The following is a 27,450-nucleotide window of genomic DNA, read 5'->3' on the forward strand; positions in this document are numbered from 1 at the left end:
AGTTCCAGCCCGGCCGCATCACCCCAAAAGTAGATCCTGGACCCCCCCCCCCCCGCGGAGGCCTCCCTCTTGGAATTGCTACTACAAAGGAACACATAAAGAAATTAATTTATTTCAATCAATGTCCACACGCAAAGGACAACAGTTCAAAGTCCACTGAGCTGGGGGAAGAGGCGCGCGGAGGAAGGTGGCGCGTGGCGGGAAGCGGCGCGCGGAGGGAGCCGGGCCTCACCACGCGGGGGGCGTGGCGCGGCCGGAGCCGCCCGGGCTGGCGCGAGGCCCCACAGCTCAGCGCGCGGAGGGAGCGGCGCGGAGGGATCCACAGCGCACCCGACACTACTTAAGACAGTCCGCGCCGCTCGCTCGTCAGACGCCAGTGCGGGGGCAGCGATGGCGGACTCCAAGCTTCTTGCGCCGATGCCCGAGGAGGCCAAGCCCGACTCGAAGACTCTGCAGGTGCTGCGCGACATGGCCAACCGCCTGCGCATCCACTCCATCAGGGCCACGTGCGTTTCAAGCTCTGGGTAAGGTTCCCTCGTCCAATTTCTCGTGGCCCCAAGCGGCCGGCCTGGCGGCGACAAAAACCTAAAGCGAAGAGAGCCGTTGAGGCGGGGGGCGGCACCCCTGGGTGGGCTCGGTCGGAGGGGGCTGAGCGGACTCGGTCCGCTCGTTGAGGGGCTGGGCGGGCTCGGTTGTGGGGGCCTGGACCGACTTCGTCTGGTCTTCGGAGACAGCATGGGGCCGTCGGGGGGCTGAGCGGACTCGGTCCAGTCATCTGGGGACTAGGCGGGCTCGGTCGGGCGTCGAGGGACTGACTAGGCGGGCTCGGTCGACGGTTGAGGGACTAGGTGGGCTCGGTCGACGGTTGAGGGACTAGGCGGGTTCAGTCAGGCGGTTGGGGGCTGGGCGAGTTCGGTCCAGTCGTGGGGGTTTGGTGGGCTCGGTCGAGTCCTGGGGGGGCTGGGCCGACTCAGTCTGGCCGTGGGGGGTTGGGCGGGCTCGGTCGAGTCGTGGGGGGCTGGGCCGGCTCGGTCCGGTCGTGGGGGGCTGGGCCCGCTAAGTCTGGTCGTGGGGGGTTGGGCGGGCTCAGTTGAGTCGTGGGGGGCTGGGCCGGCTCAGTCCGGTCGTGGGGGGCTGGGCCGGCTCAGTCCGGTTGTGAGGGGCTGGGCGGGCTCAGTCGAGTCGTGGGGGGGCTGGGCCGGCTCAGTCCGGTCGTGGGGGGGCTGGGCCGGCTCGGTCCGGTTGTGGGGGGCTGGGCGGGTTCAGTCGAGTCGTGGGGGGGCTGGGCCGGTTCAGTCCGGTCGTGGGGGGGCTGGGCCGGCTCAGTCCGGTCGTGGGAGGCTGGGCGGGCTCAGTCGAGTCGTGGGGGGGCTGGGCCGGCTCAGTCCGGTCGTGGGGGGGCTGGGCCGGCTCAGTCTGGTTGTGGGGGGCTGGGCCGGCTCGGTCGTAAAAGCCCTGCTTTACGGCCGTGGCGGCGTGGATGCCGCCCCAATGCTGGCCGCTGCGCCGTGCCCTTGCTGCCTTACGGGGTTTGGTGGGAGGAACCTGGGGGGGGGGGCGGGGGGGCGGCGCTGAATCCCGGGATCGCCGCGGGGCTGGCGCCGGAACGCTGAGCGGGGCGGGGCTTTTCCGGTGAGTGGCTGCGCTCGAGGCCCGCGTCCCGAGGCCAGCACGTGGGCTGGAACAAAGGGAGGCCCGCGAGGGGCGAGTGCGAGTGGGAGCAAAGGAGCTTTACAGTAGCTCGAATCTTGCTGAGGAGGCTCGACTGCGTGTCCTTAGCGTGTTTGGCTGGCCCGTAAGGGGCTTGCTTGAGCGACCTTGGTACAAGGCGGCGCTAGCCTTAGTTTCGGTGTTCTCCCCAGGTTTTGGGGTGAGAGTTTGAGGACGATTGATGTTGGTTGTCTAGCTATTAGGTAGGATTCACCAGCGAAGCCATCAGGTCAGGAGTTTTCTTTTTGGTGGAGAGCTTTTTACTTCTGATTCAATCTCCTTACTAGCTATGGGTTTCTTTAAAATTTTTATTTCTGGGGCCCCTGGCGGGCTGGATGGGTAGTGCACTTGACTCTTGATGGGGGGGCGGGAGCTTAAGCCCTACATTGGGCACGAAGCCTACTTAAAAAAAATTCCTATTTTTTATTCGGCCTTCTTGAATTCTGTTTCTAGAAATTTTTTGTAGGTTAAACCGATTTATTGCTGTACGTTTCTTTATGGTACTGTGTAGTCATTTTTATTTCTGTACAGTTGGTAATATTTTACTTTTTTTGGTACCATTCTTTCTTTTCCGAAAAAAAAATTTCAAGTTAGTTTAGTATGCTTAAAAATTAAAAGTTTTTTCATTTTTACTTAATATAGTGGAAAGATTGGTTCTGTTAATCTTTTTAAAGAACCAATCTTTCTTGATTTTCTTTTTCTATAGGTTTGCATCTATTTCTGTTTTAACGTTTATTCTATTTGGTAGCTTTGGGTTTAGTTTTTCTAGTTAAGTTGTAAGTTAAGGGTTTTGATTTGAGATCTCTATTTTTTAATGCGAACATTTACATTGTATATTTGCCTTAGTACTGCTTTTCCTGTATTCCATAGAGTTTGCTGGGTTTCTTTCCAATTTTCTCCTAATTTTCTGTTTTCTTCTTTGACTCATTGGTTAAGAGGGTGTTTATGGGTTATGTGTGGCTCATTTGGTTGAGCGTCTGCCTTCCATTAGGTCATGATCCCAGGGTTCTGGGTTGGAGCCTGTTTCTCCCTTTCCCTCCCCCCTTATGCTTTCTGTTGCACGCTCTCTTTCCCTGGTAAACTATTTTTTTAAAAGGTGTGGTGTTTAATTTTCATGAATGTGTAGGTTTTCCTGTTTTCCTTCTGTTACTGATTTCTAACTTCTGTAATAGTGGAATAAAATATTTTGCATGATGTCTCTTTTTAAAATCTTGTTTTCCTTCCTGAGCTATGATGTTAAAAGTACGGTCTAGATATGTTCCAGATTGCGTATTTTGGAATTTTTTTACACTTTTTCATTTTGCTCCTTTCACTTTCAAAATTAATAATGGTTTGCATTTTTTAAATGTATCTAGCAGTTTTTATTTTTTGTTTTTTTAAAGGTATCTAACAATTTTTTAAACCATGTCATCCACTTAGGGCTACTTGGAAGGCAAGAGGTTTAGGTTTCCATTTTTAATTGTGAACCTTGAAAGAAGAAATGGTTAACACACATGAGCTGGACAGAAAATCTTTTCTGAAAGTTGAGGCAAGCGCTATGGAAATTTGGTTTTGTTCCCCTTCTCTGTCCCCTCTTCCCTCCTAAATTAAGGAGGGAGTGGCTGGACTCCCATGTCAACTGCTTTCTAAGAGCAGTGGTTATTAATAAAAAAAAAAGCAGTGGTTATTTTGGTAGTTACCTCTTGGCTTTTTGATGATAGCCATTCTAAAAGATGATGTAATACCTCATTGTGTTTTTTTGTTTTAAGATTTTATTTATTATTCCTGAGAGAGACAGAGAAAGAAAGGCAGAGACACAGGCAGAGGGAGAAGCAGGCTCCATGCAGGGAGCCCGATGTGAGACTCGATCCCAGTACCCCAGGATCACACCCTGGGCCAAAGGCAGGCGCCAAACTGCTGAGCCACCTGGGGATCCCTCATTGTGGTTTTTTATTTGTTTTTCTCTGATGAATAGTGATAGCATCAGTTCCTGTGCCTATTGGTCATTCATGTATCTTTTTTGGGAAATTGTTCAGGTTCTTTGCCTGTTTTTTAACTGATTTGGGGGGTCTATTGTGTATGAGTTTCTATATATTTTGGATATTAATCCTTTATCAGATATATGGTTTGCAGTATTTTTCCCATTCTGTAGGTAGGTGGTTGTTTCACTTTGTTGATGGTTTTCTTTGCTGTGCAGAAGTTTTTCAGTTTGATGTAGTCTCACTCATTTTTTTATTTTGTTCCTTGGGGTTTAGTTGTCTTACCCCAAAAAAATCAGTATGAGGATCTATGTCAAGGAGATCTTTTCCTGTTTTCTGTTTTTTAAAGATTTATTTATTCATGAGAGACCCAGGCAGAGGGAGAAGCAGGCTCCACGCAGGGAGCCCAATGTGGGACTCGATCCCAGGACTCCAGGATCACGCTAAAGGCATGCGCTAAACCACTGAGCAACCCAGGGATCCCCTTTTCCTGTTTTCTTTTGGGCATCTAATGGTTTTTGTTCTAACATTTGAATCCTAACTTATTTTGTTAATTTCTGTAAGTGGCATAAGGTAGGGTTTCTAGTTTTGTGTTTTCACTTGTGAATATCCAATTTCCCCAGCTTCATTTATTGAAGAGATTGTTCTTTCTCCATTGAATATTTTTGCCTTTCTTGTTAAATATTAGTTTCTTATATTTGCACGGGTTTATTTCTGCTTTGTGGTATTTCTGATTAATGATATCACATAAATTCAAACAAGTTAAAGAATATTCATGTGCTTACAATGTCACCAGGTGAACCTCCCCCAAATATGCAGGTGCTCCATTGATAGAAGGGGGCTGGTCTTAGAGGTCCTTCTCTCCGGTGGAGGGGGGGGGAGGTTATGAGGTTACTGGGCCTTACAGCACCTTAAAAGCCATGGATTTGGGAAGCAGCAGTGCTGGATCCTTTTTCCTTGGCTGGATTCTTCCATGCCTGGGAGAAATGACTGCTGCTTCCAGTCTGGAGAGCCTATGTACTAAAAGGCCTACTCGTGTACCATGTCCCTGGTAAATCACTTACCTGTAAAAAATGACCTGTGTTCTGTCTATTTTAAAGCCACCCCACATCCTGCAGCAGTGCTGCTGAGATCATGTCCGTGCTGTTCTTCCACATCATGAGATACAAACAGGAGGACCCGGAGAACCCAGACAATGATCGTTTCATCGCCTCTAAGGTAAGTCAGCACAGGAGCCCAGGGCCTGCTCAGATGCTTGCTCTTAAAATCATTCGAAAAGCCACCATGTGGCAACAAGGCCTGAAACGGGTGCAGCTTATCCTTTTGGTTCTTCTTTTTTTTGCCCCATGTTGAAGTCTGTTTAGTCAGCTGTAACAAAATAGCCACAGACTGGGTGGCTTATAAACAATAGGAATTTATTTCCAACAGTGTAGGAGGCTGGAAATTCAAGATCAAGGTCACATGGTCCCATTCTGGTGAGGGTCCTTATCCTGGTTGCAGATTTTTCACTGTATCCTCACATAGTAGAAGGGGAAGTAGTCTTTTTAGGGCCTCTTTTATAAGGGTAAACTAATCCCATTTGTGAAGGTTCTGCCCTTGTGACCTAATCACCATCCATAGACCCCCACCTCCTAATACCATCACCTTGAGCCTTGGACTTTCAACATACAGGTTTGGGGGGGCACTAATATTCAGATCATGGCATTTTATAAAGATCTAAATGGTGTTCTAGCAAGGACTACAGTGGAGGGAAGGATGACTTATGGCAACTGGCCATCCTTCCTTTCATTCATTGGTGCCCTGCCTTATCCCACCTAGCACTAAAGCCCCCCCTTGACAGGGTCATGCTCCCATCCTCTGCTGCCTGGGTAGAGGTGGGCAACAGTGGATCTGACTAGCTGAGCTCAAGGAAAATTGAGTTTAATTTTGGGAAAGAGTCCACATGTTAATTACCTTTACTTACTTTCTCTTTTTTTTTTTTTTTTTTTTAAGGCAGGGATACCAGTATTTTTTTTTAATTTTTTTTTTTTTATTTATGATAGTCACACAGAGAGAAAGGCAGAGGGAGAAGCAGGCCCCATGCACCAGGAGCCCGATGTGGGATTCGATCCCAGGTCTCCAGGATCGCGCCCTGGGCCAAAGGCAGACGCCAAACCGCTGCGCCACCCAGGGATCCCACTTTCTCTTTTTTTTTTTTTTTTTTGAGATTTTAATTATTTATTCATGAGAGAAAGGGAGGGGGGCAGAGACACAGGCAGAGGGAGAAGCAGGCTCCACGCAGAGAGCCTGATGTGGGACTTGATCCCGGGACTCCAGGATCACGCCCCGGGCCAAAGGCAGGCACCAAACCGCTGAGCCACCCAGGGATCCCCTTATCTTTACTTTCTATTTCTATGTAGATCTGACCTGACACAGTGAGGGTCTTTATCATTATACTTAGTATCAGGTACCTCATGACATTGGTGGAGAGGAAAGAGGAGTAATATTAAAAGGAAGGTCAGTCTAGAACATGCAGTTCTTTTGATGCTGTCTGAAAGTTTGTGTGTCGTAAGCAAAACATTTAAAACTCAACTGGTTGAGCACCACATACAAACAGAAACTCCAGATTTGGGCAGTAGTAATTCGTTGAAAGAGTAAAGTCTAGAGGTGCCTGGATAGCTCAGTCAGTTCAGTATCTGACTTTTGAGCTAGCTCATGGTCGTGAGTTCGAGCCCCATGTTGGGCTCCACACTGGGCATGGAGCCTACTTCAAAAAAAAAAAAAAAGGCGCCTGGGTGGCTCAGTCGGTTAAGCATCTGCCTTTAGCTCAGGTCATGATGTCAGGACCCTGGGATCAAGCCCCATGTTGGGCTCCCTGCTGAGCAGAGAGGCTGCTTCTCCCTTTGCCTCTGCTGCTCCCCGTGTGTGTGTGTGTACGTGTGCGCGCGCGTGCATGCTTGTGCACATGTGCTTGTGCATACTCTGTCAAATACATTTTTGGGAAAAAATATAAAAAATCAGAATATGGGCATAGCTGAAGTATCTGGGGTTATAATTATAATCTATGTCTGAAATGTTATCTCAAATGAGGTTTGGTAAAAAATAAAATTTGTGAGTGTGCATGTAGAAAGGGCAAGGTGAAGTAAAGTGGTGCATTAGCAATCTAGGTGAAGAGCATATGGGATTTCATTGTACTGTTCTTACAACTTTTTTACGAGCTTGACCTTCTTTCATGATAAAAGTTGAACAAACGTGGGTGTACAAACACAGGATGAGCATTCAGATCTCTGGTTTAAAAAATAGTAAGATGGGGCAGCCTGGGTGGCTTGGGGGTTTAGTGCTGCCTTCAGCCCAGGGCGTGATCCTGGAGACTCGGAATCGAGTCCCACGTCGGGCTCCCTGCATGGAGCCTGCTTCTCCCTCTGCCTGTGTCTCTGCTTCTCTCTCTCTCTCTCTCTCTCCATCCTGTTTCTCATGAATAAATAATTTTAAATAAAAAGTAGTAAGATGGCTAGACTGTCCCATAACTGCTGGTATCATATTCATAGTCATTGGCCTTAGAGGGATAAAGAGGCTTTCTGGGGTTTTTTTGGCTTTTTTTTTTTGTATATTTTTTTATTGGAGTTCGATATGCCAACATTATAGTATAACACCCAGTGCTCATCCTGTCAAGTGCCCCTCCTCAGTGCCTGTCACCCAGTCCCCCTTCCACCACCCCTTGTTCGTCTTCCAGAGTTAGGTGTCTCTCATGTTTTGTCACACTCTGATTATGCTGAGTGAAGTAAGTCAATTGCAGAAGGACAAATGTTCTGTTTCATTCATATGGGGAATATAAAAAATAGTGAAAGGGATTAAAGGGGAAAAGAGAAAATGAGTGGGAAATACAGAGGCTTTGTGGTGTGCTGTAGTAGGCTGGGCACTGTTCAGGTGCCAGAACTTATATATACATCAGATTTAAGAAGCAGATAAAATTGGAAGCAAAGAGAAAACACAAAGGAGCATAGTCTATCTTGGCATTGGCTGAGAATGGTATAAATGGACTTACTACAGTAGAGGAGCCAAGGTCTTCACGATTGGTGCTTGTGAGGTGTAAATGTCCAGCGCAGACAACTGTGTTAGGAGGCTAACTGTTCAGGCCTCGCACTATCAGTATTACTATGAGGTACTATGAAGGCTTGTGGGGAGGGTCTTGGGATCCCCCTATTCCCCCCACCAGGCCTTTGTTTTTGTTTTATCAGCTCTTGTTTTCTCCAGTCAAGCAGGCCAGGGAAGAAGCCAAATGACCTTTTTTGTAAACTTGTTCTTGAGGCATACTTTGTGCCAGAACAAAGGTGAGAAGTACCATCTGAAAAATGAGTACGCACAGCGCATTGCTTGCATTTTTATTTTAGCTTTGTCTCCCTTAAATTAGTGTATCCACACACACGCACACACCCAGCATAAGGGTTCTTAGGGAATCCCCATGTGGGAGTACTTCTCTGATGCCAGGCATCATGCTGGTTCCTGCCAATCTTCTCAGTCCTACAGCCTCCTGTTGCCTGAAGGGGACTCTTCATTGTACCCACAAAATGAAGTCTTAAAGAGGAAGTGAGCTCATTTACTGCCCCTCCCCACCCCTGCTTTAAAGGAAGGGGGAAGCAGAGTTGGTCTGAGTGTGGAGCCCTGGCTCAGTCCAAGAGCATACCAGGCAACTGGGGGCCAGATGCTAGGAACCATGGAGTGGAAGGAGAAAATTCAGTGGGATGGTTCTGAGGCCAGAGATACAAAACAGAAAGGGAGTCTCTGGGGCCACAAAGTGTGTGAAGAAAATAGAGAAGGTAAAGAGCCCTAGGAGGAGCAGAGCAGTAGGGTGGAGCTGGACAGGAGAGGGATGAGACTAACAAGTGCCATTGGCCCATCTTCGGTAGCAGCAACACCTAATTCTTGGCTTGAATGGAACGGATATTTGCATGGTGGGAAGGGTCAGATGGGAAACCTAGATAACCAGCATGTCAGATGGGGGCCGGAGTGGACAGGCTGGTGCAAGAACTTGGGCTCTACTTGGCAGGAGATGGAGATGGGGGGGGGGGGGGGGGGGGGGGAATTTTAACAAGCTCCCCCTGGTGGCTATGTTGAGAACAGCTACGGGGGAAAGTTGGGAGGTCACTGCAGTGACAGATGTTTGTGGCCAGTTTGAGGTGGTGGCAGTGGAAGCATTGAATAGGTTCCTTATGTCTTTGGAAGCTTGGGAATTTTCACCCTGCTTTGTGGTGCCTAGAGGGCATTTTCTCCAGGAGATAGAGATTTTCTCTATGCATAGACACAGGCAGGAGGAGGGGAGAGTGGTGTAAAGTGATTCATTTCTGGCATTCTAGATGACCACTTCTGAAACCTCATTTGACTGAGTTTTTCAGACCAGGGAAATTGCAATCTTCTTCAGTGTTTTTGGTTTCTGTTTAAGAACCCATGTTCTCCAAAAAGATTGAATACCTGGTTTGTGCATGACTCGAGAAAAGACCTGGTGAAAATGGCAAGGCTCATGCTTATATTTTGTGCTTTGCTCTTGGGCTCCGTTTAGGCTGCTGTTTGGAGAAACTGTCCTTTGGTATGTTCCCACAGGTCCAGTTGACCATGGATTACTATGGCTTCCCCTGTCTGTGATGTTGATCTGAGACTTGGGGTGCATGTGGTTGTGGTAAAGAGGATTTTACCCCCAAAAGGCAGCCTGTGTGTCTAGATTCATTTGATCCTTTCCCTTACAGAGGCTGTCATTTGTTGATGTGGCAACCGGATGGCTCGGGCAAGGACTGGGGGCCGCTTGTGGGATGGCATATACTGGCAAGTACTTTGACAAAGCCAGGTAAGGCGCTTACCCAGTAACTGCTTACCTATCCCCATTCTACCACTCAGGTACTGTGGCTTTATTTATTGCTTATTAGTTGGGGAACAGTAATTGTTTTAAAAGCTTAGACTACCAAGTGTCCAAACAGTAAAGAAATCGTGTTTCTGGAAACTATTCTGGCTTCTCTGGTTTGAGTTCTAAGTGCTGCCTGCAGTGTGGAAACTGGTTTATTTCTATTATTTTTAAGAGTGATGACTTTGTTTTCTACCTCTCAGTGAGCTTCATTATAGAGTGAATAGCTGGAGCATTTGCCTTGGGGACCCTGTAAGTTAATAATGAAAGGGTTCTTTTTCTACAGGGGCTCTTTCATCTCTCATTATGGTCTAAGTCCCTATTCTATGGTTATTTTTTTTTAATTTTGCAGCATTTTTTGTGGGATATGGATTGTGTTTTATTGATATTAACATTCTTGTGTTTTTGTTGTGTAGAAGTTTACTTTTCACGACAGAACATATGCTCCTGAGGTAGACTGTTTTGTTACTATCGTAAATATGTAAGGTCAGAAATAGAAGATGGCAGTACTTAAAACGAAGCTTACGAAGAAACTTTATCTAGAAAGTCATTTGGGTGTTAAGGGCACTACTTTTTCCCTATCCCCTGTTGTTTGTGGGTCCCAGGGAAGCAGCAGAGGAATGCTAGAATGAGAAAATAGCCAACGGTGAAGCCTGTCTTGTGAGGCCCAAGTTTTTATTTTATTTTATTTTTTTAAATTTTTTTTAATTTTATTTATTTATGATAGTCACATAGAGAGAGAGAGAGAGAGGCAGAGACACAGGCAGAGGGAGAAGCAGGCTCCATGCACCGGGAGCCTGACGTGGGATTCGATCCGGGGTCTCCAGGATCGCGCCCTGGGCCAAAGGCAGGCGCCAAACCGCTGCGCCACCCAGGGATCCCTGGGGCCCAAGTTTTTAAAGTTATTTCCTTAGCTGTGGAGTTTGGACAGAATTGACAAGGAAAATAGGCTTCGGAACTTAATGATGTGAAGCGACATTCAGTCTGTTCCTTTGTTTCTCTCCGTGAAATATATTTGTTTGAGTGACCAGAGGATCCGTAAGCACAGTCTTAACCTTTCTTGGCTTGCCCCAGCTACCGGGTGTTCTGCCTCATGGGAGATGGTGAATCCTCAGAAGGCTCTGTTTGGGAGGCACTGGCTTTTGCTTCCCACTACAATCTGGACAATCTCGTGGCCATCTTCGACGTGAACCGCGTGGGCCACAGTGGTGGCTTGCCCCTTGAGCACTGCATAGACATCTATCAGAAGCGCTGTGAAGCATTTGGGTAACAGTATCCTGTTTTATGTCCCCTTTTCTCTGCTCCATCCCGCCTTCACCTTGTAACCTGGCCTCCTCCTGGGTTGACAGGTGGAATACTTACGTGGTGGATGGCCGTGATGTGGAGGCACTGTGCCAGGTGTTCTGGCAGGCGAGTGAAGTGAAGAACAAGCCCACTGCTGTAGTGGCCAAGACCTTCAAGGGCCGTGGCATTCCAAGTAAGCAAATGTTTCTTTCCTGCTTAGGGTTATTAAAAACATCTGTCTGCACAGCAATGCAGCAGGAGACTCAGGATGGCCAGGCAGACAAGCTGGCTTAGTGCTCAGTGATTATGCCTTTAATATGTGTTGGAGGCTCTTGTTCTGCTTAGCCCTTCGTTTTTTTTTTTTTTTTTTTTTTAAGATTTTATTTATTCCTGAGAGACAGAGAGAGAAGCAGAGACACACAGGCAGAGGGAGAAGCAGGCTCCATGCCAGGAGCCTGACACGGGACTCCAGGATCACGCCCTGGGCCAAAGGCAGGCGCTAAACCGCTGAGCCACCCAGGGGTCCCTGCTTAGCCCTTCTAGATAGCAGATCTAATTAGGGTTGCAGGAGAAGCCCAGACGCCCAGCTAGTGAGCAGTGATTTTTTTGCATACAGGAGGAATGGCTAGGATAGTCCATCAGAGGACTGAGAGAGAGTGATCTGCAAAGGAGTGCAGAATGAGAAAGTGTGCTTGTTATGTGCCTGAAAACTCATACGCAAATAAAGGCACGCGTACATGCACTCACCCTTGCCTGTCCCCACACTGTCTTGCAGGACACATAGGGAGCTAGTGAAGTGGCGCACCTCTGGGAAAAGATACCTGTGGAACTGAGGGTTGGGGAAGGAAGGGTGTCTTGAAAGTCCTCTTGCAGTTTTCAAAGCTGACACCTGAAATTAATAATTTCAAGTACAAATAGTTGCAAAGGGTGTGATTACGGGTATGTTTTAATATCGGTGCTTTAGAATAAAATGGTTCCTATGATTCCTCCCTAAGTTACTGTCTTACTATGGTATCCCCAGTTCAGTAAATGACCACTTGACCAATTTGCTCCTGGGAGAATTCTTGGTATTTGCCTTCACTTAACTTTATGTTTCTCCTACGTGCAATTTCAGTCTGCCATCAGTTCTAATTGATGCCTCTACAGTAAGTATATATCAGTTCTGCTCACTGCTCTCCATCTCCCATGCTCAGACCTGTGTCATCTCTCCCTAATTATAGTCTCCCTAGGCCAGTCTCCACACAGCCACCATGGTGATCTTCCTACATTTAAGATGTGATCAGTCACCTCCCCATTTCAGATTCCTCAGTGGTTTCCTGTCTTGCTTCAGACAAAATTCAAACTCTTTATACACACAGGACCCTCCATGGCCCACCCTGCCTGTCTCTCCAGCCTCCTGTCCTACACTCTTTCCTCCATTCAACAGCATATGGGCCAGTGGCCCTCCATCAAGAGCCTCTGGGACTTCTCAAGCTGTCCTGTGTGGCTGCAGTACCAACTCAGGCTCCCTGTGCCACTGTACCAGGCTTTTACTCCTGTGAGTCCTTGGCTGACATCTTTTCTATCAGGATGTCTTTCAGATGACCTAACAGACACTCAATTATATACTTGGAGTACTAACGTCTTTTATTTGGTTGCAGGTGTTGAAGATGCAGAAAATTGGCATGGAAAGCCAATGCCAAAAGAAAGAGCTGATGCAATTATCAAACTAATTGAGAGTCAGATAGAGACCAACAAGAATCTTGAACCAAAACCCCCTATTGAAGACTCTCCTCCAGTCAATATCCTGGATATAGAAATGGCCTCTCCACCTGCTTACACAGTTGGTGAGCAGGTAGGCAAACTGTTTTGTTCTCTGCTTTTTAAAAATACACAGGACTCTTCGTTTACTCTGATCTCCATGGATGAACCAGTTATTAGATTGCATGACATGTAACTAAAAATTATAAGCAATAGAGATGATTTTATCTTATTTCTTACTATTTTTTTATATTCTTTGATTTCAAACTTAAGTCTGAATTTTCTTGTCAGTCAGTTGTACTTACTCGCACCTAGTACTGTGTAGCTTTTGTTTGAAAAATTCAAAAAAAAAAAAAAGAAAAATTCAGTTTGTGGTCTGATGGTCTCATGTGCATGAAACTGCCACAATCCTGTCTGCTCTAAGGGTGGGAGCCTGGCTGGGCCTAGCTTTTGAATTTATTACTCCCTGGATTACAGAAAGAAGTAAGTAGGTCAGTTGATCAAAAACCAGTTACTCAAAAAGGATACAAATTAGGCATGAAACCCTGATAAGCTTTTTACCATGTTTATATCCTGCCTTTTGGTACAGTATAGCAGACCCAAAATAGGCAGCGTCTTCAGGACCTAAGGAAACAAGGTGATGAGCCAAGGAGGAAGGAAATATTTTCTGATCTTTTGGGGGGTTTTTTCCCCTTTATTTAGAGACATTTAGAGTATTGCTTTATGTTTTCTTAGCCTGGTAATATGGGTTAAGATAAGGTGAACTGACTACTCAAGAAATTAGAAAACAAAAAGCGGAAGAAAGGTGTTAATCAGGAAATATTAATAAAGGCTTTGGCAGCACCTTAACTTTTCACATCCTTTGAACTAATAGTACAATTCACAGGAATATATCCTACACAAGTGTGCATATGTATCTAGAAGAATGAATGTTGATTGCAGCATTAAATGCTCATGAAATTAGAAACCACTCAGCTAGAGGCTAAAAAAGCTCACCCAAATTATTATTAGAATTTTTATTTATATTTTTGTTGAAATTTTTTTATTTTTTTATTTTTTTTAATTTGATTTTTTTAATTTTTTGATTTTTTTAAAGATTTTATTTATTCATGAGAGACACAGGCAAAGAGATACATGAGAGACAAAGCAGGCTCCATGCAGGGAGCCGGATGTGGGACTCCAGGATCACGTCCTGGGCCAAAGGCAGAGGCTCAACTGCTGAGCCACTCAAGCATCTCTATTAAAAAAATTTTTTTAGGGCAGTCCCGGTGGCCCAGTGGTTTAGCGCTGCCTTCAGCCTGGGGTGTGATCATGAATTCAAGTCCCATGTTGGGCTCCCTGCATGGAACCTGCTTCTCCCTCTGCCTGTCTCTCTGCCCCCCCCCCCCATGAATAAATAAATAAAATCTTTAAGCAAATTTTTAAAGGATTTATTTATTAGAGAACATGAGTGGGGGAGGAGCAGACCCCTTGCTGAGCAGGGGACCCCACCCACCCCTGATCATGACCTGAGCCGTAGGCAGATGCTTAGCTGACAAAGCCACCCAAGCACCCCATTGTTAAAATTTTTTAAGTTGTAAACCAACTTAGAGTATAATTCTCTTTTTGTGTAGAAAATCTTAAAAGGGGGCATCATAGGGGCACCTGGGTGCTCAACAAATATTTGTGCATAGACCACTCCCAAAAAGCTACATAGACTTATCATTTCTGCGTACCCCTGGACGGGGGACTGGGTGGCTGAGGGCCAGGAGATCAGAGAGAAGATGGCCTCTTTGCTCGATAGGCTTTCAGAACTTGAATTTTGTACTGTCCACATGAATTATGTATTTTTAAAAATATTTTAGGGGTGCCTGGGTAGCTCAATTGAGTTAAGCATCTGACTCTTGGTTTTGGCTCAGGTCATGAACTCAGGGTTGTGTGAGGTCAAGCCCCATATCAGGCTCCATGCTGGGCATAGAGACTGCTTGAGATTCTCTCTCTCCCTCTTCCCCTCCCCCCCAAAAAATATTTTTTAGGTGTTTTGATGAATGAACAAAGACAAGTGAAGAAGCAAACCTTGTTTTTTATTATTTTTTTAAGATTTTATTTAGTCATGGAAGAGAGGCAGAGACACAGGCAGAAGGAGAAGCAGGCTCCATGCAGGGAGCCTGACATGAGACTCGATCCCAGGATCACACCCTGAGCCAAAGGCAGATACTCAACTGCTGAGCCACCCAGGTGTCCCCAAACCTTTTTTTTTTTTAATAGTGGCTTTATTAGGACTATATAGTCCATACATTTGAAGTGTACAATTTCAAGATTTAAGTATATTAACAGAATCATACAAGTATTACCACACTCAATCTTAAGCATTTCCATCACCCGCAAAAGAAACCCCACACCTGGAGCGCCTGGGTAGCTCAGTCAATTAAGCATCTGGCTTAGGGCTCAGGTGATGATCCCAGGGTCCTGGGATTAGCCCCATATTGGGCTCCTTGCTCAGCGGGGAGCCTGCTACTCTCTCTTCTTCTGCTACTGCCCCCCCCCACTCCTGCTCACACACTCTCAAATAAAATTAAAAAAAAAAAAAAGATTGGGCAGCCTGGGTGGCTCAGCGGTTTAGGGCCGTCTTCGGCCCAGGGCCTGGTCCTGGAGACCCCAATCGAGTCCTGTATCGGGCTCCCTACATGGAGCCTGCTTCTCCCTCTGCCTGTGTCTCTGCATATCTCTCTCTCTCTCTCTGTCTCTCATGAATAAATAAATAAAATCTTTAAAAAAAATGAAACCCAACACCTATTAGCAGTCACTCTCCATTCTGTCCAGCCCCTAGTAACCACTCATCTACTTTGTATATAAAGTTGCCTATTCTGGACATTTCATGTAAACGGGGTCATGCAACATGTGAGCCTTTTGTCTGGTTTCTTTGCCTTAGCACACAGTGCTCTCCAGGTTTGTCCTTGTTGTGGCAACTACAATGTTCCATTTTATGAATGTACCATACATTTTGTTTACCTATTCAATCCTTGATGGACATTTGGGTTTAGTTTCTACTTTTTGGCTGTTGTGAATATTGCTGCTTTGAACATTTGTGTACAAGTTTTTGTTGAGATACATTTTTCTCTTGGGCATATACCTGGGAGTAGAACTGCTGGGTCATGTAGTAATTCTTTAACATTTTGAGGAAATGCCAAACCTTGATTTCTAAGTACAAAAATTCAATATTGTGAAGATGTCAGTTCTCCCCTAAATTAATCCATAAATTCAGTCCAATCTCAAATAGTATCCTAATGGGATAATACTTGCAGTGAACATTGAGTTTTATAGTGAAAAATCTCAGGCATTTGCATTTTGGTACATTTAAATTTTTGATAAAGTATATGAATGGGGCAAAAGAATAAACCTGTTGAGAATTGATACCCAGTGAGCCAAGTATGGATTTAAGATTGGCCAGCAATCCATTTTTGCAATACTAAAGAGCTTATTGGTGAATCATGAATTTTTCTTTATCAAGGTAGAAGACAATTTGTAATCCACAAAATTTCATCTTTTTAAATCTGCACTAAGAAACTCTGCTGTTCAACTTTTCCAGATAGCTACTCGGAAGGCATGTGGTTTGGCTCTGGCCAAGCTGGGCCATGCAAACGATAGAGTCATTGTGCTGGATGGTGACACCAAGAACTCCACCTTCTCAGACATATTCAAGAGGGAGCACCCTGAGCGGTTCATTGAATGTTATATTGCTGAGCAAAACATGGTACGTGTGCTGTGGGCATTTCTCTTGGGCCTTCTCACTGACTAAGTGTGGCCTGCTGGACACAGGAGGACAGCCTCAAATTAGTTTTTCTTTCCATTTATAAAAGCAAAGAAACTGGAGGGAAAAAATGTTTCTGAGGAAACAAGTAGAGCATAGCCAGGCAGTTTGTGGAGTGGCTTCTGGGACTGCAAGGAGCGGCATAGCAGACTGCCCAGAACCAGGTCCACTCAGGGCAGCAGGCCAAGAGTCTCAGCCATGACCCCAGGGCTCCAGGCCCAAAGTACCCCAAGCTTGCCAGGAGTATTAGGGTATTAGGTGTTCCCTCTCTTTCTGCTCAGCCAAGTCCAATACCAAGCAATCCTACAACCACCCAGAGGCCATTAGATTGAGAAAGCTACAAAGGACTGGTTTCTCTCCTTTGTAGCATAGAGCCTACTATATCATAGATGCTCAAATGTTGCCCTAATTGCAGCCTCAAGATGGCCTTGAGTTCAGCTGTTCTGTATACCAGTGCTTCAGTCTCTCCCCAGAATACCAGGGAGTCTCTTTTATGCATGTATACACCCCCACACGACACCCCATCTCTCTCTCGAGAAAAAGCAGTTAATCCAAGTAAACACTGACTTCTAAAGCTCTGCGCCACCAGAAAGGACAATGCATATCTATCTACAAATCGTAGAGGCCAAAAACAGCACTAGCCAGAAAACTATGGGCCTGCAGATCTCATGGGACCACCGGGATAACCAGAAAGATTTTATTTGGAACAAATAGCATTTGTAAATTTTTAAAATTGGTGGTCAGCTGTTAAAATTAGTCTATTTATAGAATCCAAATTTCTGGATTCTCTTGAAGAATAGGAAGATCTGTCAGCACCGAGACAGCATTCCATCCTGCTACCAGTTAGCTGGAGCCAAGCAGGGGCTCCCTTTAGATGCTTGTCCACAGCCAGCTGGCCATGTCCCTGCCTCTTCCAGCCTGCACATTCACTCATGGTGTTTCTCTGGCCTTGTTGGTATTAGAATTTAAGCCGCCCTGTTCAGTAAAGTAGGTCATCGCATCTATAAGAATATGTACGCTTTTCTGTGGATCTCATTAAGTTATTTCCTTTTTGAATGGAAAAAATACAATCCATAATTTGCTGAATTGAGTCTATTATCAGAAAGCTGGCTCCCCATTTCATTGATTCCTTTATTCAGCAGCATTGATTAGCATATACTCTGTGCCTACTGATATGTTCTCACAGTTGGAAGAAGACTAGTAAAGCAGCAGCCAGCAGGTGGTATCCTGTGCCACGGTGAAACTGGGGTGTACAGTACAAGTGTCTAGGGTCAGTCAGGGATGGTCTCTTGGATTAGGTGACATTTAACCTGAGACTTGAGCGACAGAGCCATACACATACCCAGAGGATGGCATTCCCAGCAGAGGGCACAGCTACCTCTGTGGCAGGCCCAAATTTGAGCTGTCATGGGAACAGAAGGAAGGACTGAGTGACAGAAACATTGTGAGTACATAAGGAAATTGACTTGGCAGGGTAACCAGGGGCCAGCTCATATGGTGCTGACCACTTTCAGCGTCTCAGGTTCTCTTGCAGTTTGCTGGGAAACCACATGATGATGTGTTTCACAGGACCCTGCAGTGTGAAGAATAGCTTGTCAGAGAAGTTGGTGGGGGGTGGCAGGAGGTGAGGACTTGGACCAGCTTGGATAGAAGTGGAATCTTCTGGAATCTGTTTGGGCAGGAGAACTAGGATGCTATAGGACAGATGTCAGGACAGGAGCTAAGGCTGGCACTCAGGAGTGGGCCAGAGCACCTGGGCACAGAGTGCTGTCACTTCCTGAGATGGACAAAACTGGGGGGAAAGAGTGGATTTGGAGGATGTGGGAGCTCTGGGCCCTCGGTTGGGGTGGTCAGGGTACCTGTTGGGGGAGGGGTTAGGTAGATAGATCAATTGTCTTCAAATGCATTTGCTCTCCAAACCACTGAGTGTGTTTTTCTAAACTATGTTTTCTGCCTAGTTTAAAGATAACATCTGAATTTCTTATCACAAATTTAAGTAGCTGTAAGGATGTAATTTTCCATATATTGAATTTTGAGACTTTTTAAATCAATATTGAAATTACCCAATTAAAGGTTACATGAAGACTCTCCTTAGTTGTCAGAAGTTCCTTTACTTGAATTCTTATTTCCATTCTATTGCCTTAACGATTTTATGCATGAAAGCCTTTTAGTGATACACAAAAGAGGCTGTGCAGAGAGCGGGGAAATGGGAAAGGGAGGGTGCTGAGAGCAGTTCTCTATGAAGCAGAGCATAGATGAAGGTTAGTATCTGGAGGGGGGGGAGGACAAGGTGGAAAGGGAAAGATGGAAGATACTAATACATACGCAAAGGTGAGAGAATGATCCAAGAGAACGGGAGAAAGGAATTGAATCCAGGAGGAGGGGGGATACTTGGACTGTTGGAGATCCCCTTCAGAATGTGAGAGAAGAGTGAGACTCAGCATGGCAAGTGGGCCTTAGGTAGGTGCAGAGCTGCCATGTCTCCTAGCAGCAGGTGAGTGGTTGGGGGCCAGTAGGAAAGCCTCCACTGTTTACTTCTCACTTCCCAGGAGGTGTGAGGTGAGGGCACCATGTGAGGGGATGAGAAGAAGGGGGTGCAAAAGGAGACCCGAAGGACTGTGGGGAGGCTTTGTGTGTCCCTAGCTTCCTTATTTGTCTGCTCTTCCTATCTTTCTGATTTGAGGGAATCCGGTCAGTGCCACATTTCCTCTTATGTTTTCCGGCAGTTCAGGGAACACCATGGATTTGCCAGGTTTGGGGTACTACTAGGTTTCATTTTTTAAGGCTTTTGCATTTTAATTTTTTTAATAGAGCAACTTTTCCAAGGGTGTTCTGATTGTCATCTTTCTGTTGCAGGTGAGCGTGGCGCTGGGATGTGCCACCCGTGGTCGCACTGTTGCTTTCGTTAGCACCTTCGCTGCCTTCTTGACCCGAGCATTTGATCAAATCCGGATGGGAGCCATCTCTGAAACCAACATCAACCTTATTGGGTCCCACTGTGGGGTATCCGTTGGTATGACTTCTCAGTGCCCCATTTTGATAGTCTTACTCCTTTACAGAGAAGGCATGTGAGCAGTTGAACCGCCAATATACTATGATGTTTGGTGATTTGTAACCTCTCTTTTTTAACGCCATGTTGTGTTTTAAAAGTTTTAGACACTCTGGGTTACTTTTGAGAGGACTTCTTGGTGTTACTGTAAAGTGCTTGCTTTTTTAGTCATTGAGAAACAGTGATCTGTCCTGAGTGCCCGTTATGTGTTGAGCTGCATACTGGATATGAATCAGGCCAGCCCAGTATCACGGACTTCCTTTCTGCTCTTGGTGTGGTACTCTCTAAGTGGGGATAAGCAGCATGGGTCCAGGGAAGTGAGGAGCATAGCTCGCCCAGGGCTCTCTGCCTGAGCTGAGCAGGCTGGTCAAATGGAACCAGAAGCATTGAAGAGTGGGATGCAGGGGAGTGAAGCTGAGACATACAGCTCTGGGGCATTAACCTGGCGGGACAGGCTAGATGGAAACAACAGAAAACAGGGAAGTCAGAGAAAGGATTGAGATACATGGTGTGTATTAGCAGTGGATAGAAAATATGGGTGAGTCTGAGGAAAGATCAACATTGCAGACAGGTACAGGAGTCCAAAATTGCACAAAAAGTTAAAAAAAAAGTGTCTAGTAGTTTGTTGCTTGAGAGAGATCAGGGAGTTGTGTTTATGAATGACAGAAATGAGGACTTGGTGGAAAAGATGAGGCACCTGATGTGCCTGTAGTGGAGTTAGGTCATCCAGGTAGACGTGACAGTTTACACTGCTAGAATCCTAAAGGGAGGGGGGCTTGGGAGTCCTCTCTGGGACTTACCAGAAGTCTCTGAATGGGCCAGATGGTAGGTGTAGAGTGGGGAGAGAAGGGCCAACAGCATTTCAGAAGTGAGCCAGGCAGAAGACCTGGTCCAGGGTTTTTGTCTGGGGCCAGGTGTGCTGTTAAAATCAGTCTGCTAAGTAGAGATCTGGCTCTGAGTCCAACCAGAGGAGCAAGGGGTCCTAAGGTTAGATAGTTGTCCCAGGCAGTGTACATAGTGTGACAGTCCCTTTCTTAGCTGGAAGAGCTGGGCTGCCCCAGTGTACATTGGGTTTTCTCTTTGCATAGTATTTCTGGCCAGAAGCTCTCTTCCCAAACATACCCTAAGGCCCCTTTACTTCAGACAGCACCTCAAGAGTGCCCCAAAGGTATGCTCAGCTACTTTGAAGGTCTCAAAAAATGAATAAGACTGCTTCAATTTGAAAATTCCAGTCTCTTGATGGAGAATATAGAAGAGGAGAGGAGAAGGAAGGACAGAGCTTGAGGGGACCCTCCTAAGGAGAAGAGGATAGGGGCACAGAGACTTGATGGGGCCAACTTGGCTACCAGTGCTCAGGGAAAAGAGCATCGAGTCCCCATGGATAGCAGTGCCAATGATCAAGTGCCAGACACTGGCGAGAGTCAGGGCCAGATAAGACCACTGGTTATTTTGATCTAGAATATCAGTTTTAGGATCCTGACCCACAGTGTCACAGTGATGTCTCAAGGGAGGTAGACCTGTGGCAGCTCATTACACATCATGTTGGCCCAAGAATTGGACAGTTTTGTAGGGCTCTGCTACAGGTGTGGGGCCCCCATGGCAGTAAGCTATTGCTTGTCCAGAAGAGGGCAGATTCCCAGTTGGCCCTTGATCATGTTTTTGTTGGCCTGTGGCTTTGCTTTCTCAGGTGAAGATGGCCCCTCCCAGATGGCCCTGGAGGATCTAGCCATGTTCCGATCTGTTCGCAACTGCACTATTTTCTATCCAAGTGATGCCACCTCAACTGAGCATGCTATTCTCCTGGCAGCCAATACTAAGGTATTTTTTAAGGAGACATTGGTTCAAGACAAAATGCTTCTGGGCTCTGCTACTAGTTTGAAACTGATGGTTGGGTTTTTTCCCATTTTTTCTTCTTAGTGTAAAGGTAATATTCATTATGGAAGATAATGTTAAAGGATTCTTTTAAAAAGCAGAAAAATTACCCCCAAAAAAGATGATTAAGCACATAAAATGCAAGCATGATCACGTAAAAGACCATGTGAAAGGAGGCCAAACAACATCTAGTGGGCCCCTGAGGGTCAGGGCTCAGCTTGAGAAGAGAGGATGCTCTAGAGGCTCCCAAGAAGGGAGCTGTCAGCAATGCCACAGGAGTGGGCTCCAGCAGGGAGCTATTAGATAATGGCCTTAGACACACCCCATGCTGTCTCCTGGCATCCAGAAAGGTGGCCAGTGGGTGGTCAGTGTCTCCACTGCAAACAAACCTCAGAGTCCTCAGCCTTGGTCTTCCCTCAGAAAGGCAAGAGTATGGCTTCTGCCCCACTTGCTGCTCCTCAAGTTTCACACAAGAGCAGCAGATGGACTCAACTTAATTCCTGTCCAGAACCCAGCTGCAGGGGAGGCTAGAGTACAGAGTCGGTACCTTTTCAGCTGCTCCAACTAATGGTCACCCCAGACTGTCCTCACTACACATCCCTATGCCCACCCATGGCCCTGCATAGACAGCCTTGGGCATGATTGGGATGGGCAATAAAAGTTCCTAAGCATTTCTGACCCATTAGAGACGTATGATTTTTTTTTAAACCTAAGTGGGCTCACACTGTATCGTTCTGTACTTTTTAATTTACTATATTCTGGAAATTGCTTTATGTCTGTGCATATATAGAGTGATCTTCTCTGTGCTGGAAGATTTCATCTCTCAAAAGTTCAAAAGAGGCAAAGCTGTGGTGATAGAAATTAGAGGTTGCTTTTCAGGTGGGGAGAGTGGAGAGAGAGACCAGAGGAAACTTTCTGGCAGGTGCAAATGTTATTCACACTTGGGTGATGGTCACGTGGTGTATGCCTTTGTCAGAATTCATAGAGCACATAAGTAATTTTATCTCAATAAAAACACTGAATAGGATTGGTTTATAATGTGAAGGAATGAACACAACCTGTATTTCTAAATTAATATATCAGGTTATAATGTATAGTTTAAATATGTGTGTGATTTAACAAATACTTTTAGACACTTGAGTATTCATTTATACTGATTTATGTGTTCAAGTTGATAAACATATTTACATCCTCTCATTGCTAAAATAGCGAGTCTTTTTATATTCTAGTGTGTTAAGGTATTTCTGAGAATGAAGTATTAAAAGCCATTATGACAAAAATTAGTTGCTTACTTAACATTGTGTTCTGGGCTTTGTATTAAAATGTGAGTCAGTGCTGTGACCTGAATTTGTGTTCTGTGAAGACTGAACAAGCCTGTATACTTGGGAAAGCTTTCCTAAATCATTGAATGTGACAGCATAGAAAGCTTGTCACTGAGGGCATCTGCCAGGGTCCTACCTAGGCTTTTGCCTGGCTTGGTAGTAATCTGATCAGAGACACCTGACCTGTTTGCCAGTGGTTGTAGATGCTTATTCTTTGCTCCAAAACATGCACTTTGTTTTTAGTCAAAAGAACTGTTAAGTCTTCCTCCCCCTCCCCTTTTTTAAAATGAATTTATTAGTTGGAAATTTAGTTTTTTTTTTAAACTGTGGCTCTGGTTTTAACTTATGCCCTAGGGGATGTGCTATATTCGAGCCAGCCGACCGGAAACTGCAGTTATTTACACCCCACAAGAAAGCTTTGCAGTTGGACAGGCCAAGGTAAGGCCTTAAAAGTTCCCCAGAGTCTCCTAGTATCATTTCAGATGGAGATTAGTGGTCTAAAGCTAGCACTAGGTGTCCCCACAGTCAAGACTTGATCCTTTCTTTGCTCTAGTTTTTTTTTTTTTTTTTTTTTTTTTTTAAATCAGTTGTGACCTTTGCCTGATTTTCTCAGAAAGGAACATCCTGTCACTGTCAGTCTGAGGTGAACTTTTCTCCAAACAGGAGTTTTTCTTCTTTCTTCGTTGAATTCTTAAGGATAAAGTGGTTAACAATTTAAAGATATTTGAGTCTTTTGGGTGTAAATTACCACAGCCTCAACCTAAACAAATGATAGAACCTATTTCAAATGTATAATCTTTTAGATTGGGGTTTTGCAGAGCCAAGCCAAGAATAAAAGGGTATGTGAATGCATTGCCCACTGACCTGATAAAGGCTAGCATCACTGGGCACTTCCTGTCTTCCGTGTTCTCACAAGAGCCCTAGAAGCACAAATTGTTGGCAGCCCTGTGTTGTAGATGAGAGAGAAGATGAGAAGCTTACTCAGGGTTCACAGCTAGTGAGCAGCAAGAGCAAAACTCAGACCTGGGCATTGACCTGGTCTCCGTCAGGGCCATGTGTGCAGAAAACCAGAAGTCTGTGGAGAAAGTAAGTGGCTCTGCTGCACCAGCTGGATAGCAGGGCTTACAAGTGTTGGGGCATGTTTCCTCCCAGCTCTTTCAGGCATATGTGTATATTTTACATAATGGAGATCATGCTGCATCAGAAAGTTTTATATCTTTTATCTTTAAGCTTTTTTAGAATATCATTAATACTTAAATGTGTGAAAGGGGCAATAGCCAGGCTGAAAGGAGCAACAGGTGACATCTGACTTGATTGCTAAGAGTCAAGCTGCTGCAGAATTCATGGCTTTCAATGCTCAGAATGAGTGAGCAGTGATTGGTTTTAGTGCTGCAAAACTGCGGGTCTATCCAGAACAGTCTGTGACCTGCTACTAGGTAGCTGGGCAGCACTGAATGAGAAAGTGGCAGTACTCACCTTCACTACTGACTCCAGGTTCAGTTGTTCCCCGCCTGTACTCCCCCATTGAAACTCAAGGCCATGTGTTTGCCGCTAAGGGTCGAGGGGCAGGCGGGGAGGGGGAATGTCTCCGTGACATCATGTGATGTGCAGAGCTTTCTCATATCTCTCTTTTTTTCCCTAATATTTGCCCTGTCCTGAAAAAAATAAAGTTATTGATGGTAGAGGATGTGAGTTAAAATGTGGTAATGTGCATGGCATGGATAATTGAAGAGCTAGGTTTTGCAGAGTGTGTGTGCACGCGCACACATGTTTATATGTATGCATGTGAAAAAGCTAGGACTTTCCCAAAGAACGGGGTGGCTTACAGGCCCGGAGTATTTTTACTGTCAGCAATGGTTCTTAAGGTACAAGGAAACCTATACAAAGGGTTGAAATAAAGAAGAACATCAGATGCCTTTGGTTGGAAATAAAACTATGGAAAAAGGCCAGGCCCCTGTCTTTGCTTGCTAGAATAGCAAGTGGTTGTGAGTGTGGGCTTTGATGTCAGATGGGCCTGGATGCTAGTCTCAGCCCTAACCTGAGTGAGTTCCTCCCACTCTGGGATTCACTTTCCCCAGCTGCAGAATGAGCCCCCAATGCATATGGGCCTTATAGGGCACTTTGGTCACACAAGGTGTTTGTCACAAAGCATGTTGCAAATGCCCCCAGAATGATGTCCATTAACACGTTTGTTGTCAGAGTCCTATCTGTGTGCATGCCCCAGCAAGACGTCCAAATAGTCCAGAGAGGGTGCCTTTCTAGACCCTCTCTGGATGAGGCTGTGGTCTGCAGCACATGGCCCATACAACTTGCTTCTGACCGCCTGCCTTTCAGATCCCAGTTTGAAATCCACCTCCTTTTGCCAAAGGTATTCTATAAGAACTTAGTAATTTGGCACACCGTAAATCATGAAGCATGATGGATGAATTTGTAAAATGAACATGAAGTAGGTTTTATCAAAAAGGGAGTCCTTGTTTGTCAGTGTGCCGATTCAGCTTTTTTTATATAATGAATTATTGAGTGAAATTGGTAGGATTGGAGAAAAGCAGCATAGTGGTGTTGTGTTCTCTTGGAGATGCACTCTGTAGTAACTACAGCTTTTTTGTTTTTGGGCACATCATCAGGTCATCCGCCGTGATGTCAATGACAAAGTCACTGTTGTTGGAGCTGGAGTTACTCTGCATGAAGCTCTAGCAGCTGCCGAAGATCTTTCCAAGGAAGGTCAGTTGGTTGTGTTGCTGGATTTTGAATTTTAAGCTGGGGAGAGGTAGGACTTGGGCTGCCTCATGTGCCCTAATTGGTCTTTTTATTGTAAGTCTGTTTCACATACAAAGCTGCTATTGCTCTTCTCCAGATATTTCCATCCGTGTCATTGACCTGTTTACCATTAAACCCCTGGATGTTACCACCATCATCTCCAATGCCAAAGCCACAGGTGGCCGTATTATCACCGTGGAGGACCACTACCCAGAAGGTATGTACAGGCCTTGAGGATCATTTTGAATGTCTGCTTTGGCGGGATGTGTTTTTGTTTCCCATGACTGGAAGCATGACATGTTTCTGGGTGTCATCCAGGCAGGCACTCATCCAACAACCTCTGTTACTGATCTTTTGCTGCAAGGGTATCATTTTAGGGGTCTCTTATCCACCTACACTGGTTCCTTAGGTTGGGGCCATACCCATACTCATTTGTGTGACCCCAGCATAGTATAACACCTAGTGCCCAAGTGGCTCAGTGGCAGCACAAAGGAGTGTCTAACTCAGCATTGTGGGTAGGGAGGGGTCTTGAAAAGCTTCACAGTTGTGCTTGACTTTTCAGTGATTAATAATTTGCTTCCCTCCCAAAATGGGAATGGTGCCTTGCAAGCAGAGAACACAGTAAATGCAGAAAAACTGTGTCAGGGAGAAGGAACTGGGAAGGTTAGGTGGGGCATATGAGGGAGTGGGGAGTTTCATGTGCTCCTGTGTCAGGGGCCCCAAGAGCATACCTGTGTCCTACAGTGATTTTCTAGGAGCGTTCTGAGTGCTTTCACAGCTGAGGTTTATTCTAGGGAAAGGACGCACACCAGGACCCATAAGGAGAGAAGACACAGGGCAGGGGTGGAGAACCCCTACACCTTCCCATCCTTCTCTCCCTCTCCTCCATGAGGGTCCCAGTGAGCACTCTCCCTTCTCCAGCGGTGGCAAACGCATCACTAGAGACCTAAGGAACCCACTTGAGACTCAGGACCCCAAGTTTTATTGGGTGCTGGTCACACGGGTCCCCTCTGGGAGCATGCACCAATTCTCCTGACTCCCAGAGGAAAGCAGTCACTCCAGGGGCCTCGCACCAGCCCATTGCCTAGGTGTCCCCCAAGGGCCATCCATGCAGGTAGCTCTGCTGAAGCTAACAGCTTCAGGCCTGCTGGTCGTTCTTTTCTGTATATATTATTGTTTGGTTTAATCGTTTGGCAGTTCCCGACAGCTTTAAGAACCTGAGCTTACAGAGCCCTGCATCAGTGGAGCCCCAGTTGAGAGCAGTTTGGGGGGAGTGTCGTGGGGCTGGGAGCAATTTGGAGACCCACATTTTGAATGAGAACTCTCCTGGCTAGTCAACTGATGACTGTTAGATAAATCCATGGCCAGTGAAAAGTATTTTTCCCTAGGAACCAGCAAATTCAAAGGCCTCTATACTTAGGGGCTTTAAAGCTGACTAGCGGAATCCCTGGGTGGCGCAGCGGTTTGGCACCTGCCTTTGGCCCAGGGCCCAATCCTGGAGACCCGGGATCAAATCCCACGTCAGGCTCCCGGTGCATGGAGCCTGCTTCTCCCTCTGCCTGTGTCTCTGCCTCTCTGTGTGTGTGACTATCATAAATAATAAATAAAAATTAAAAAAAAATAAAGCTGACTAGCCAATTCCAGAACAGAGCCTCATGTCCCTTGTTTCCCCAGGTGGCATCGGGGAGGCTGTCTGTGCAGCTGTCTCCATGGAACCTGACATCTTGGTCCATCAGCTGGCAGTGGCCGGAGTGCCTCGCAGTGGGAAGCCGGGCGAGCTGCTGGATATGTTTGGAGTCAGTGCCAGACACATCATAGTGGCCGTGAAATGTATTTTAATGAACTAGAATACATAACTGGCTTTTAGAAGACTGGCTTCTGTACCGTACATTTATGCCTGTTGCCAGACTATCATTTAAATCATACTGTTTTCTTCTTAAAAAGTAGAACAAGTTAACTGTCTTCCTGTTAAACCATAACTACATATACAAGTGCATATCTTTGACTCATTAAAGTGTGTTATAAGGTTATATAGATAAGAGAATAGCTGATAACACAACCATATAAAAGTTTTCTGATAAGACAATAAGTAACTG

General features: G+C 45.8%; 2 protein-coding genes across 2 annotated transcripts in view; one reads left to right on the top strand and one right to left on the bottom strand.

Moving 5' to 3' along the window:
* Positions 1 to 23,515, bottom strand: part of TEX28 (testis expressed 28) — a 42,719-nt gene extending 19,204 nt beyond the window's left edge. Inside the window, exon 1 of the mRNA XM_038588706.1 lies at positions 23,462 to 23,515. Coding sequence (XP_038444634.1) covers positions 23,462 to 23,478 — 17 coding nt within the window. The 5' untranslated portion in view covers positions 23,479 to 23,515. The remainder of the gene's footprint in view (positions 1 to 23,461) is intronic.
* On the top strand, positions 352 to 27,450 carry TKTL1 (transketolase like 1). The gene is made up of 13 exons (XM_038588703.1): positions 352 to 524; positions 4,769 to 4,886; positions 9,389 to 9,486; positions 10,615 to 10,806; positions 10,890 to 11,017; positions 12,465 to 12,658; positions 16,133 to 16,297; positions 19,211 to 19,367; positions 21,091 to 21,221; positions 22,952 to 23,035; positions 25,222 to 25,318; positions 25,452 to 25,571; positions 27,029 to 27,450. The coding sequence occupies exons 1-13, from the start codon at positions 391 to 393 to the stop codon at positions 27,199 to 27,201; spliced, it is 1,791 nt and encodes a 596-aa protein (XP_038444631.1). The 5' UTR covers positions 352 to 390; the 3' UTR covers positions 27,202 to 27,450.

The sequence above is a fragment of the Canis lupus genome, chromosome X, assembly GCF_011100685.1.
Source record: "Canis lupus familiaris isolate Mischka breed German Shepherd chromosome X, alternate assembly UU_Cfam_GSD_1.0, whole genome shotgun sequence".
NCBI lineage: Eukaryota > Metazoa > Chordata > Mammalia > Carnivora > Canidae > Canis > Canis lupus.

Bases quoted from the DNA above. Each gene is read 5' to 3' on its own strand.
- TKTL1 (XM_038588703.1), top strand. From the start codon at position 391: ATGGCGGACTCCAAGCTTCTTGCGCCGATGCCCGAGGAGGCCAAGCCC. The intron at 9,487-10,614 runs GTAAGGCGCTTA...GGCTTGCCCCAG, and splicing joins AAGTACTTTGACAAAGCCAG to CTACCGGGTGTTCTGCCTCA. The intron at 19,368-21,090 runs GTATGACTTCTC...TTGCTTTCTCAG, and splicing joins CCACTGTGGGGTATCCGTTG to GTGAAGATGGCCCCTCCCAG.